At 46.5% G+C, this 14,958-nt stretch overlaps 1 protein-coding gene across 2 annotated transcripts in view; it reads right to left on the reverse strand.

Moving 5' to 3' along the window:
- Positions 1-12,507: 12,507 nt before the first annotated feature.
- The window catches only part of LOC141271152 (membrane-spanning 4-domains subfamily A member 18-like), an 81,913-nt gene continuing 79,462 nt past the window's right edge, over positions 12,508-14,958 (reverse strand). For both annotated transcript variants that reach the window (XM_073681258.1, XM_073681257.1), the window contains exons 6-7: positions 13,739-13,858; positions 12,508-12,715 (exon numbers count right to left, since the gene is read on the reverse strand). In XM_073681258.1, the coding sequence (XP_073537359.1) occupies positions 12,605-12,715; positions 13,739-13,858 (231 nt within the window). In that variant the 3' untranslated portion in view covers positions 12,508-12,604. The remainder of the gene's footprint in view (positions 12,716-13,738; positions 13,859-14,958) is intronic.

Genomic DNA, 14,958 nt, shown 5'->3' on the forward strand with positions numbered 1-14,958 from the left:
GCTTGATTGCACTTGAAATTGGGCCGTTTAGGCATGTAGAAGCGGAATCTGGCCACCACTTCATGGCTGCGTCGGCGGTCTGGTATCCATACTCAGTCCCCAGCTGCTCGGGGTCCGGGTGTCCATGCTTGGTCCCCAGCTGCCAGGGGGCGGCCGGGTGTCCATAAACGGTCCCCAGCAGCCCCTATTTGTCCCGGTGCACCTTATACACAAGCGTGAATACCAAAACATTACCTGTGCCCTCCCCAGTGCATTTAGTGGGAAGGACAGCCTAACCACAAACATGTGAACAAGTGAATGTGGCCAGGGATGGTCCATCTCACTGACGCCTTCTCACTGGGTTAATATTGTGGAAGCCAGGACACAGTTGGACACCGGGATGCAACACGTCCTCCAGACAGAGAGGATTGCGGGTCCTGGGTTAATCAGGATTCAACACAAAATTCAGAATGTAGACAGCAGCTGTGGTCGGCCTCCTACACAACGAGTAAATTACTCATGATCATGAGGCCATCCATCTCCTTAGATTTCTGTTCCTTGGAATGCAAGCACATGTATGTAGTAGCGGCTAGACCTGAGGTGGTCAGCGTTTTGGCGCATATTCTACCTCCTCCGAGGATTGCTGGATGTTTTCCTGCTACTATCCCAGTTCTATGACTCCCATTAAAACAAAGCTTCAGGTGATGAATGATGGATGAGGTGGTGGCAAAGGAGAAAGAGCAGGAGGAACAGGGACCACTCACATCAATATCAGGCCAGTCAACCACACATGTCTTGTAGGATATGTTTCTGTAACAAAAGGAGCGGTTCGGCTACACAGTTATAGGGCATATAGTGAGTGCAATGCCTACCAAAAATTTCGAGGCATTCCAATGCCCCTTGGAAGTGACATGGAGGTCAGAGCGCCTTAACTAAACTGTTTTTTCCATTTATAGCAACTGGGTCTCCTGTACACTGTTGGCCTAAGCAGTGAATGGAAGGCTTTCCAAAAATTATGAGAAACTGCAATGCCCCTTGAAACAAACGTGGATTACAGCGTACTAAAAGCCTTCTACCCATTATTGGGGAGTGGGTCTCCCTTAGTGTTCGCTTATGCATTGAAAAGCAAAAGCTGACAAAAATTAGAAGGAAATGCAATGCCCGTTGGAAGAGTCGTGGAGGTTAGAGGTAATTAAAAACAACATTTCAATGCCCCTTGGAACAGCTGTGGAGTTCAGAGTGGTTTAACAAGACAGTTTTAATGCCCCTTGGAAGAGACGTGGAGGTCACAGTAACTTAACAAGACGGTTTTAATGCTCCTTGGAAGAGACGTGGAGTTCAGAGTGGTTTAACAAGATGGTTTTAATGCCCCTTGGAAGAGACGTGGAGGTCACAGTAGAAAAAAAAGACAATATCAATGATACTTGGAAGAGTGGTGGAGGTCGCAGTGGAATAAAATGACAATGTCAATACCCCTTGGAAGAGTGGTGGAGGTCGCAGTGGAATAAAAAGACAATATCAATGCCCCTTGGAAGAGACGTGGAGGTCACAGTAGCTTAACAAGACGATTTTAATGCCCCTTGGAAGAGACGTGGAGGTCGCAGTAGCTTAACAAGGCGGTTTTAATGCCCCTTGGAAGAGATGTGGAGTTCAGAATGGTTTAACAAGACGGTTTTAATGCCCCTTGGAAGAGACGTGGAGTTCAGAGTGGTTTGACAAGACGGTTTTAATGCCCCTTGGAAGAGACATGGAGGTCCCAGTGGAATAAAAAGACAATATTAATGCCCCTTGGAAGAGTGGTGAAGGTGGCAGTGGAATAAAAAGACAATATCAATGACCCTTGGAAGAGACATGGAGTTCAGAGTGGTTTAACTAGACGGTTTTAATGCCCCTTGGAAGAGACGTGGAGGTCACAGTAGCTTAACAAGACGGTTTTAATGCCCCTTGAAAGAGACATGGAGTTCAGAGTGGTTTAACAAGACAGTTTTAATGCCCCTTGGAAGAGACGTGGAGGTCCCAGTGGAATAAAAAGACATTATCAATGCCCCTTGGAAGAGTGGTGGAGGTCGCAGTGGAATAAATAGACAATATCAATGCTCCTTGGAAGAGTAGTGAAGGTCGCAGTCGAATAAAAAGACAATATCAATGCCCCTTGGAAGAGACGTGGAGGTCACAGTAGCTTAACAAGATGATTTTAATGCCCCTTGGAAGAGACGAGGAGTTCAGAGTGGTTTAACAAGACTGTTTTAATGCCCCTTGGAAAAAACGTGGAGGTCACAGTAGCTTAACAAGACGGTTTTAATGCCCCTTGGAAGAGACGTGGAGTTCAGAGTGGTTTGACAAGACGGTTTTAATGCCCCTTGGAAGAGACGTGGAGGTCCCAGTGGAATTAAAAGACAATATCAATGCCCCTTGGAAGAGTGGTGGAGGTTGCACTGGAATAAAAAGACAATATCAATGACCCTTGGAAGAGATATGGAGTTCAGAGTGGTTTAACTAGACGGTTTTAATGCCCCTTGGAAGAGACGTGGAGGTCACAGTAGCTTAACAAGACGGTTTTAATGCCCCTTGAAAGAGACATGGAGTTAGGAGTGGTTTAACAAGACAGTTTTAATGCCCCTTGGAAGAGACGTGGAGGTCCCAGTGGAATAAAAAGACATTATCAATGCCCCTTGGAAGAGTGGTGGAGGTCGCAGTGGAATAAATAGACAATATCAATGCTCCTTGGAAGAGTAGTGGAGGTCGCAGTGGAATAAAAAGACAATATCAATGCCCCTTGGAAGAGACGTGGAGGTCACAGTAGCTTAAAAAGATGATTTTATTGCCCCTTGGAAGAGACGAGGAGTTCAGAGTGGTTTAACAAGACTGTTTTAATGCCCCTTGGAAGAAACGTGGAGGTCACAGTAGCTTAACAAGACGGTTTTAATGCCCCTTGGAAGAGACGTGGAGTTCAGAGTGGTTTAACTAGACGGTTTTAATGCCCCTTGGAAGAGACGTGGAGGTCCCTGTGGAATAAAAAGACAATATCAATGCCCCTTGGAAGAGTGGTGGAGGTCGCAGTGGAATAAAAAGTCAATATCAATGACCCTTGGAAGAGACGTGGAGGTCACAGTAGCTTAACAAGACGATTTTAATGCCCCTTACTAGAGCCATGCAGTACACCATATTAAAAACATTATTCCCATTATTGGGGAGTGGGTCTCCCATAGTCTTTGCCTATGCCTTCCAAGCAAAAACTGCCAAAAATTAGGACGGAGGAACTTGCAATGCTGGCAACAACCCTGGTGGTATAGTGGTGGTGGAGGGTGAGGATAAAGAGAAGAGCAAAAAACAGCTGAAATGAGGAAGCACTTACCCATGTGTGGGTGTGAAGCGGTGCATGGGAATACACCTCCCGAAATAACACAGTGGATTTGACTTTATGTTACTCTGCTGTCATTTGGTGGTGATGGGAAGTCTGGACCAATCCAGAAATTGTTTATTTTGATAAGGGTCAGCTTGTCAGCATTGTCAGTTGACAGGCGAGTGCGCTTATCAGTTACAATTCCCCCAGCGGCACTAAAAACACGCTCCGATAACACGCTAGCGGCAGGGCGGGCCAGGACCTCCAAGGCATACAGAACGAGTTCATTCCAAGTGTCCAGCATGGATACCCAAAAATTAAAAGGCACAGAGGAATCACGGAGGACGCTGGTACGGTCGGCAAGGTACTCCCTCACCATCTTTTGAAACTTTCCACTCCTTGTGAGAGTACCCCGCGCCTCAGGGCCTGTAAGCTGGGTGGGTCTCAGAAAACTGTCCCAGAACGTTGACAGTGTTCCCCTGCCTCTGCTGGATTGGAGTTGCGTCTCTCTCGCCTGTACACCTTGGTTGGGCAATGAACTGTGACATCTGCCGCTAGCGTGTTCAGATGGAAATTTTTTTAACAGTTCTGCAGCAACGGCCTTCTGGTACTGCCACATTTTTGTAGACCTCTCCACCTCAGGAATAAGAGAGTGAAAGTTCTCCTTGTTGCGGGGGTCTAAAAGTGTCACCAGCCAGTAATGACTGTCACCCAACATTTTGACAACGCGAGGGTCACGGTTAAGGCAGCGTAACATAAAGTCAGCCATGCGTGCCAGACTGGTAATGGGCAAGACTTCCGTGTCCTCACCAAGATGACGACTAACCATGCTCTCCTCCTCCTCCTCCTCCTCCCCCCTGTCCTCAGGCCACCCACGCTGAACCGACGATATGACAGTTGTACAGGTACTACAGTCTACAGCGCATGATACCAGCTCCTGTTCTTCCTCCTCCTCCTCTCCCTTATTGTCCCCCAATGCACGTTGGGATGAGATGAGGCTGGGCTGTGTGGAATCACCCGCTACGGCTTCTTGATCCATCTCATCATACTCTGGCTGCAATGCCTCCCCTTTAATTCTCTGCAGAGAGCGTTGCAAAAGACAGACAAGTGGGATGCTGACACTAATGATGGCGTCGTCGCCACTCACCATCTTGGTGGACTCCTCAAAGTTTGTCAGGATGGTACATATGTCAGACATCCAGGTCCTCTCCTGAGGTCTTATGTGTGGAGTCTGACCTGAATATTGACGGCCTTGTTGCAGCTGGTACTCCACAACTGCTCTCTTCTGCTCACAAATCCTTTGCAACATGTGGAGGGTAGACTTCCAACGTGTGGGGACATCACACACTAGTCAGTGTGCCGGAAGCTTCAAATGCTGCTGCAACACAGCAAGGGCGGCGGAAGCTGTAGCCAACTTCCGAAAATGAGCTGACAAGCAGCGTACTTTGACGATCAGATCTGGCAACTTGGGGTACGAACAAAGAAACCACTGAACCACGAGATTAAGCAAATGAGCCAGGCATGGTACGTGTGTGATCTCGCCTCGCCTCAGAGCCGCCACCAGGTTACAGCCATTGTCACACTCGACCATGCCGGGATGTAGGTTCAGCGGTCTCAGCCACAGATCTGCCTTCTCTTTCACAGGTGTCCACAACTCACAAGCAGTGTGAGGTTTATCACCTAAGCTTATGAGGTTTAGCACAGCCTGTTGCCGCTTGGCTGAGGCAGTACTGCAGTGCTTCCAGCATGTAACTGATGTGGTAATATCTGAGATGGAGGCTGAACATGAGGAGGAGGAGGATGATGCGCAGGAGCTGTATACTGTGGGGGCAACTCTGACTGACATAGGGCCCGCAATCCTCGGTGTGGGGAGGATGTGTTCCGTCCCAAGGTCCGACTGGGTCCTGGCTTCCACTATGTTTACCCAGTGTGCAGTTAGGGAGATGTACCATCCCTGGCCACAAGCACTTGTCCACGTGTCCGTTGTCAGGTGGATTCTCCCAGTAACTGCGTTTTTGAGGGCACGGCAGATGTTTTGGGACACGTGCTTGTGTAGTGCGGGGATGGCACACCGGGCAAAATAGTGTCGGCTGGGAACTGAGTACCAAGTGACTGCCACCGCCATAAAGTTGCGGAAGGATTCCGTCTCCACCAGCCTAAAAGGCAGCATTTCCAACGCAAGCAGTCGTGAAATGTGCGAATTTAGAACTGTGGCCTTAGGGGCGCTGGCTGCGAATTTGCGCTTTCATTCAAAGGTCTGGGATATGGACAATTCAACGCTGCGGTGGGACGTGGACGTGGACGTTGATGCTGTTGCTTGAGAAACTGCCATAACAAGTGAAGACTTAGAGGAGGGGCATCTTTGCATGCAGTATGGACAGGGGATTGCCTTGCATGCACAACAGGGGGTTCTCTTACACATACAATAGCAGAAGAAGCAGTGGTGACACCCACTGACATTGGTCGTGGACCCTGGGGTTCGCCCCACAGAGTCGGGTGCTTTGCTTCCATGTGCCTGATCATGCTGGTGATGGTCAGGCTGGTAGTTTTGTCACCCCTGCTGATGCTGGCCTGGAAGGTGGTACAAATGGCCTTTTGGGGGTTATCAGCAGAGTCTTTAAAAAAATTCCAGACTCTGGAAGACCTACTGCTTGTACTGGCAACATCCCTCGTGTTGGTGTTACGGGGAGCGGTTGCCCGCCTTCTGTCTGCGGCCACCGCACTGCTTCTTCCTGCCTGTTGGGGTACTCTGCCTCCCTCCCCCTGTGTGCTGCTAGCCTAGATCATCCACCACCTCCTCCTCTTCCACTTCCGCACCACGGTCCTCCTCCTCACTTTGTGGCAATTGTGTCTCGTCATCGTCCACCTCTTGTGACAAATTGCCAGCGTCGCCTTCCTGTGGCCGTGGCTCTTCAAATATTTGGCCATCGCTACATGGGATCTCCTCTTCCACCACTTCAAGCGGAGCAGGCGAGGGGCCCAAATATGGAAATGGACTAGTGAACAGCTCTTCAGAGTGTCCAACTGTGGGATCAGTTGCTGTCTGACGACACTCGGCATGGTGGGCGGAAGGAGCATCAGGGTGAGGAGGAGTATGCAGTCGAGACTCACGGCTACTAACACTTGACCGTGTGGAAGACAGACCGGAGGTGGTGGTGCCCAGGTGACTGGAAGTATTATCTGCTATCCAATTAATAACCTGTTCACACTGATCAGTTCGCAATAGTGGTGCTGTTGTGTACTTCCCTAGTAATTCGGTCAAGAGCTGGGAGCGAGAAGATGTGGCTGTTGGTCGTGGCACATTTTCACCTTGGCCACAGCCCCGTCCTCTGCACTCACCATCACCAGAATGTCCTGTTCCATGTCCCTTGCCACGCGCCTTGCCCATTGTAAATGAAGTAAAATAGCTTACACTTGCACTATCAATGGCAAAGGGTAATAAAAAGGCGATTTGAACCGTGGAAGAGGAAAGCCACAGTTCTTGTTTTCTGGCCTACACCAGACTCTTTTAAACAGATATATTTGTGTCTGAACAGTCAGCAAGACACTGAAACTGTTTTTTTTATGCAAAAAGGTGGATTACACCCTGATTTGAACCGTGGGAGAGGAAAACCACAGTTCTAGTTATCTGGCCTACACCAGAATCTTTTAAACAGATATATTTGTGTCTGAACAGTCAGCGAGACACTCAAAATGTTTTTATTTATGGAAAAAAGGCAAAAAAGTGGATAATACAGAGATTTGAACCCTGGAACTGCAAAACCACAGTTCTAGATATCTGGCCTACACTAGACTCTTTTAAACAGATATATTTCTGTCTGAACAGTCAGCGAGACACTCAAAATGTTTTTTTTTTATGCAAAAAGGTGGATTACACCCAGATTTGAAATGTGGAAGAGGAAAACCACAGTTCTGGTTATCTTGCCTACACCAAAATCTTTTAAACAGATATATTTGTGTCTGAACAGTCAGCGAGACACTCAAACTGTTTTTTTTTTTTAAAAAAAGGCAAAAAAGTGGATAATACAGAGATTTGAAGTGTGAAACTGCAAAACCACAATTCTAGTTATCTGGCCTACACCAGACTCTTCTAAACAGATATATTTGTGTCTGAACAGTCAGCGAGACACTCAAAATGTGTTTTTTTTATGCAAAAAGGTGGATTACAACCAGATTTGAACCGTGGAAGAGGAAAACCACAGTTCTAGTTATCTGACCTACACCAGAATTTTTTAAACAGATATATTTGTGTCTGAACAGTCAGCGAGACACTCAAAATGTTTTTTTTTATGCAAAAAAGGCAAAAAAGTGGATAATACAGAGATTTGAACCATGGAACTGCAAAACCACAGTTCTAGTTATCTGGCCTGCACCAGACTCTTTTAAACAGATATATTTGTGTCTGAACACTCACAGATATACTCAATTTTATTTGGGGGGGTGGGGGAATACCAAAAGTTTAATAAGACTGGTATTTGTACAGTCTGACTGAGGAAAGAAAAAAAAAGAAGACTTAGATGAAAAAAAAGGATTTTTCCTGGCCCCTGAGACCTGGGGCTAAGTCTAGCAATTTGAAAATCAGCACACAGGACTGTAATGCATTGTTTGTTGGTATAACCACTGTGTCTCCTATACAGCCTGCCTGCCTGCCTGATATCTGGGATGGATATTAGTCCTGAGAAGGACTGTTTGTTTGATTTGGCAGGCTTTAGAGACCCTACACTACCTATTTTGCAGGATAAATCTCTCCCTAACTCAGCAGCACTCTCCCTACACCGTCTGATCCGGAGCGACTGTGTCCAAGATGGCGGCGCCCGGTTTTAAATACTCGAGGTGATGCTGTGCGGCCAGCCAATCACTGTAGTGCCCACAACCAACATGGCTGTGGCATTACAGTGACTGGATGGCAATCCCTGCATGATCATTGGCTCTGTAAAGAGCGCGAAACATGCAGGGCAGAGACCCGAGCTCCCGCCCAAGTAACCCGGAAATGCTCGGTGCTCGCTGAACATCCCGAGTAGTGAGATGCTCGGGCGAGTACCGAGCAGTGTCGAGCATGCTCGCTCAACACTAGTCTTGATGGAGCTGGCATATGACGTCACTGTCATGCAACGGGCGCACTCACGTCAGCCACTGTCCTCTGCTAGGTCGTCGGCCATTTTAACACGAGCCGGATCTAAGAAGAGGACACAGCACAGCGGAGAGTAAGAAGAATCTTTTTTTTTTTTTTTTTTTACTCTAAGTAGAATGGGATAGGGGCCAGGATGGATATATGGGGGGGCAGGCTATACATAAAGGGGGCCAGGAAGGGATGTCAGTGGCCCATTATACTAGTTCTACTCTGGTGAAATTGATGCCACTTTTGTGCTGTCTGCCACAAATTTTTGGAAATGTGGAGTCTCCTGATTGGGTCTCCATTTGCTGGGTTGGCTGTAGTGGAAGGGTGTCGGTCCCCATTATACTAGTTCTACTTTGATGAAATTGATGCCACTTTGTTGGTGACTGTCCCTATCTTTTTGAAATGTGGAGACTCCTGAGTGGGTCTCCATCTGCTGTATTGGCTGTAGTGGAAGAGGTGTCGGTCCCCAATATACTAGTTCTACTCTACTGAAATTGATGCCACTTTGTTGGTGTCTGCCCCTAATTTTTGAAAATGTGGAGACTCCTGATTGGGTCTTTATTTGCTAGGTTGGCTGTAGTGTAAGGGGTGTCAGTGGCCCATTATACTAGTTCTACTCTAGTGGAACTGATGTCACTTTGGCGGTGTCTGCCCCTAATTTTTGGAAATGTGGAGACTCCTGATTGGGTCTCCATCTGCTGGGTTAGCAGTAGTTGAAGGGATGTCAGTGGCCCATTATACTAATTCTACTCTGGTGAAATTGATGCCACTTTGGTGGTGTCTGCCCCTAATGTTTGGAAATGTGGAGACTCCTAATTGGGTTTCCTTCTTGTGTGTTGCCTGTACAATAAGGCTCCCAGACTGGCAGGCCTCCACTTACTTTCAGTCAACTATCAGTTCTACTATCCTTAAATTTTTGTACCAATTGTACTCTATGAAACTGATGTTTGCAGTGTGACAGAGCAGAAAAACAGGTTGAGCAGCTGCATGTGGTATCAGGGCTCCCAGCACAGCAGGCCTACACCGATCCCTCACCCACCTCGTCTTAATTTGAGGTTAAATTCAAAGCTGTAAATGCTGGCTCAGTGCCTGATACCTCATGTATGGCCCATGGCTGACTGCTGCTGTACCATTATAAAATTTGTACTGTGGGTCAAATGATGCCACTTTTCCTGGTGTCTGGCCTAATTTGAGCTGTTTTGGCTGCTCTTGGACACATCTACTATATAATTGTCTTATCCAGTCTGTCTGTCTGTTTGTCTTTCTGTCTGTCTGTCTGTCCTGGAAATCCCGGGTCGCTGATTGGTCCGGCCGCGGCCAATCAGCGATGCGGCATTTCTGAAAAACATGGCGGCCGTTAGCAGCTCATGTGCGGCACGGAGGTCAGCGGCGATGCAGCCGGGAGATGCAGCTGGCTACTCGCAGCATAAGTCCCCCGACCGCAGGCGCCGCTGACCTACATGCGGCTATCGTGGGGAGATCAGCGGCTACGGTCGCTTATCTCTCGAGGACAAGTGTGACCCCCCTCCCCTCCTCTCCCCTCCTCTCCTCTCCTCTCCCCTCCCCTCTCCTCCCGTGCCTCCCCCCGCTCGATCAGGACCCCGGCACCCGGCGTCATACTTACTCCTCTCCTCTCCTCTCCCCTCCCCTCTCCTCCCGTCCCTCCCCCCGCTCGATCAGCACCCCGGCACCCGGCGTCATACTTACCCCTCCTCTCCCCTCCCCTATCCTCTCCTCCCGTCCCTCCCCTCTCCTCCCGTCCCTCCCCCCCCGCTCGATCAGGACCCCGGCATCGGCGTCATACTTACCCCTCCCCGTGCCTCCGCAGCAGCTCCTGTGTCTTCCGCTGATGCTCTGTGACATCTCAGGTCAGAGGGCGCGGTGACGTCTTTACACCGCTCTCTCTCCTGACCAGTCACAGCGCACAGCGTCAACATGCCGGCTTCGTTGGAGTCCAGAGAAGCAGCTGAGAAGGGAGGTGAGTATTGGATTTTTTTTTTTTGTATGGGGCCATAGGGGACCTGCATGGGGCACTATGGGGGGATGGATATACAGGGGATATGACTTCCTGCATGGGGCATTATATGGGGGGGAGAGGTGACATCCTACATGGGGCATTATATGGGGGGGAGAGGTGACATCCTACATGGGGCATTATATGGGGGAGAGGTGACATCCTGCATGGGGCATTATATGGGGGGAGAGGTCACATCCTGCATGGGGCATTATATGGGGGAGAGGTCACATCCTACATGGGGCATTATATGGGGGAGAGGTGACATCCTGCATGGGGCATTATATACGGGGGATGTGACTTCCTGCATGGGGTATTATATACGGGGGATGTGACTTCCTGCATGGGGCATTATATGCGGGGGATGTGACTTACTGCATGGGGTATTATATACGGGGGATGTGACTTCCTGCATGGGGTATTATATACGGGGGATGTGACTTCCTGCATGGGGCATTATATGCGGGGGATGTGACTTCCTGCATGGGGTATTATATACGGGGGATGTGACTTCCTGCATGGGGTATTATATACGGGGGATGTGACTTCCTGCATGGGGCATTATATGCGGGGGATGTGACTTCCTGCATGGGGCATTATATGCGGGGGATGTGACTTCCTGCATGGGGTATTATATGCGGGGGATGTGACTTCCTGCATGGGGTATTATATACGGGGGATGTGACTTCCTGCATGGGGCATTATATGCGGGGGATGTGACTTCCTGCATGGGGTATTATATACGGGGGATGTGACTTCGTGCATGGGGCATTATATGCGGGGGATGTGACTTCCTGCATGGGGTATTATATACGGGGGATGTGACTTCGTGCATGGGGCATTATATGCGGGGGATGTGACATCCTGCATGGGGTATTATATACGGGGGATGTGACTTCCTGCATGGGGCATTATATGCGGGGGATGTGACTTCCTGCATGGGGTATTATATACGGGGGATGTGACTTCATGCATGGGGCATTATATGCGGGGGATGTGACATCCTGCATGGGGTATTATATACGGGGGATGTGACTTCCTGCATGGGGCATTATAAAGGAGGGTCGGGAGACATATGCTAGAATACTCGATGCGTTAGAATCGGGCCACCATCTAGTTTTCTATATGCATATATTTGGCTCCTTTTTTTTCCATTATTCTTTTGGCTCTGTTCTCTCCATTACCCGTTTCCCCATGATAAGGAATTTTACGTTTTTCATAGACATCTAATCACCCATTATATTTGATACAACACTGTCGCTTTAAGGACTCACCTTGGTATTATGTTTCAGTAATTCCCTCTTAGAAAAGAACCTGGGAATTTCATTTTATTTTGTCCTATTGTATACCGCTGTTAATATGTTACATTTTTTTGTATCACCTGTATATCTGTATAGCACATTTACTATATTTGTTTTAAATTTTAGCGAATTTGAATAAGACCCAAGCTTGGGTCTAAATGCTAATAAAATCGCTTGTGAAATTCATTCTACTTATCATTGATAATTCACCACAGCAATAGAAACAATCTTGTGAAATAAAAAACTAACACTGCCAAACAAACTCCTGCGAGTGTGGCTGTATATTATGCGCTTGGCTGCTTTTGGGCCCCTTTGATGGTGATGTGTTTGGTTTTGCCTGCCATTGAATGCAATGGGATTCGGATATGTTCAGCGAACTGTACGACAAATTGATCGGAGAACATCAGGAAGTTTGCCGATCTGAAACTAATGGAACCTTGAGAGGTTCGCTCATCTCTAGTAGTTAATACCGATTGGTCTAACATTGAAGCAGCCAAAAAAAGAGATATCCAATGTGAGGTCAAGAAATAATGTACTTATAGATGTAATACCTAAACAGGACAACAGTATTTCTCTATGATGGCTCCATAATCTTCTGAACTTGTTTGCAACTATATTATGGTTGTAGACATGAGGTATTACACCTAATTATTTGGCTTTGGCACATGGATATCAAGTGAAAAACCAAAATTGGCACTCTGAAACCAAAATTTTCATAGTGAGCTATAGTGAAGGACCATCCAAAAACAAGGAAGATTATATAGTTTTGTTGCTGTTAATACACAAATAGAAAAACAATAGAACAATATATTTTTTCTTTATTACAAGATGTAATGGCAAATGTTCTTTTATTCTAAAGAAGCTGCACAAGATGGTGAAGATTGCGTGAAGACTACAGTAGCAGCTGGAAAAGCTGAAGTAGGAGCTGGCACCACCGCACCTTTCTGGACCAAATATATCTATAGAAGCAATACAAGAAAAAACAAGAACATGACTTTAGTTAAAATTTAACTTAGAAAGTCAATTCATTTATAATCTCTTTAATTTGATTCACAGTGAGAATTAAATAATTTCCAATGCAAAAGTGTTTCAATTTGAACAATCAAATATTATAGATCTGATTTTTTGAACCTCCACCAATCATTAAAATGAAGTGGCTCCTTTACTAGTGAAGAACTCCTGCTACTTTAGCAATTATTTTACTGTACGGCTTCTTTGTCTGGACCTGTATTGACATCGCAACACTTCTTAGCAGTTGGAATGAATGCTACACTTAGTCTTTTCCAGTCAGTCTGGGTTTCGCGAGCCCATCAGCCTGCCTCCAGTCTTAGATTGACAGGTCACTGCTTTGTTAGTGACATGCCTACTTATAGTGTAGTAATAGATGACAGCCAAATAACCAAAGCTCTTTAAAATCAGCTTAATGTAATCTGTCACCAAGTTTATGTTGCCTTTTCTGAGGGTAGCATAGGGTGTTGACAGTGACCAAGATTCCAGCCCTGAGTCATTTACTTTTGTTGGTGCTATAGATGCACTGTTAGCTAAATCTGGACTCCTCTCAGTGTAACGCACATGCTGCATAGTGCTTGATATTCATGAGCTATGGGGTAATCTTTTATCCCATGAGTGATGCAGAATAGGGAAAAAATTGCATTCAGCAGTGTGATGGCAGTATGTTAGCAGTTCATGAATATCGGGGACTCTATCACATCAGAAGGACTACATTCCTCGCTTCCACCGAAGCTAATAAACAGTGATTTTAATAGTGCGCCAACAAAAGAAAATGACCCAGAGCTGGAATCAGGATTACTGCAACTACTCTTTGTTGATTTAAGATTTAGCAGCATAAACCTGGTGGCAGATTCTCTTTAACCAATACATTTGAGCCACAAGCAGCACTCTTAGACACATGAACATACTGTACATTGATATTAGTACAAGTACATCATTTACAGTAAACTGGAAGTTTGGAATGCTCTTACTTGAGGAACGGTTGACATATCACACAAAGAACGGCACCCAAAGACGGCAATAGCTATAGACACGCAAAACAATAGAACGTCTGTGATGAGAATGATGGAGAAGACAACAATGTCTCCAATCTGTCAAAAAAAAAAAAAAACACAGAATAGTCTTATCGCAGCTGTATGCTGAACTTGCTATGACTCTAGCTTTATCTCATTATTAAAAAAAAATCAGTAATTACAATATTACCACTGGAGTGCCGCTACATGGGGCATCTGTTCCTGAATGAACAAGGGATATCATGTAATATCTTTATCAACATTTAGTAAGATATTATCAGTCTGTTAGATTTCTGTTTTACTGTGCAATATGTCTATTTGTGAAATATCTCCAATACCCCAAGAGTGAACACAACAAATACCAGTAATGCCAGACTCCCCACCTGACAATAACATTTGCGGCTTAGTGTGTTATGTTCTCTCCCTGAAGACTCGGGTACTTTCCTCCCTCTCTACACTCTAATTTTGTGTACAATTGACTAGCTCTTTTTGCACTTGTACTAACAGGTGTGCTGGCTCTCCTATGATTCGACAGCACCCTGCTCCTTGCTGTGTCTGGTTACTTTGCTCTTAATTCTCCACTTTTAGTGTTAGGCCGCGGCCAGACTATCAGTATTTGGTAAGTATTTTTTCTCAGGAGTGGAAGCCAAAACCAGGAGTGGAACAATCAGAGAAAAGGTAGAATAGAAACAAGTCACCAATTCTATATTTATCACCTACTCCTGGTTTTGGTTCCCACTTTGATGATGTTCTGTTTGAAAATTCCCATTGCATGCTGGGATACTCAAACAAGTTGTCATCAGGAGGCAGAGGCTGCATTCAGTGCCCACCCTGAAACAAAGTGTCATCCAGGGGCGGACATATCATTGATGTAACCTGTGGTGCCGCACAGTGGCCTAAGAGGTCAGGGGGCCCATTTCCACTTCCAAAACAGGTAGAATTGTGCATTAGGATGAGCTATTGGACTGTAAAGGGCATATACTGTTCTTGCACAGGGGCCCTTTTCTGTTTGTGTCTGCCAATGGCATCATCAGTGACATACATTTCAGGGGCTGGGCTAGTTGCTGCTCTAATGAGCATGTGTCAGTTGTCAATTCCGATGTATGCTCCGAAGGACTTCCATTGTCACTATGCAATATTCTTCTCAGTGCACAATTTTGCCGGCTCTAAAGAGAAGT

Source organism: Phyllobates terribilis, unplaced genomic scaffold, assembly GCF_046119375.1.
Source record: "Phyllobates terribilis strain yellow unplaced genomic scaffold, ASM4611937v1 Scaffold_5__5_contigs__length_657084704, whole genome shotgun sequence".
NCBI classification, from domain to species: domain Eukaryota; kingdom Metazoa; phylum Chordata; class Amphibia; order Anura; family Dendrobatidae; genus Phyllobates; species Phyllobates terribilis.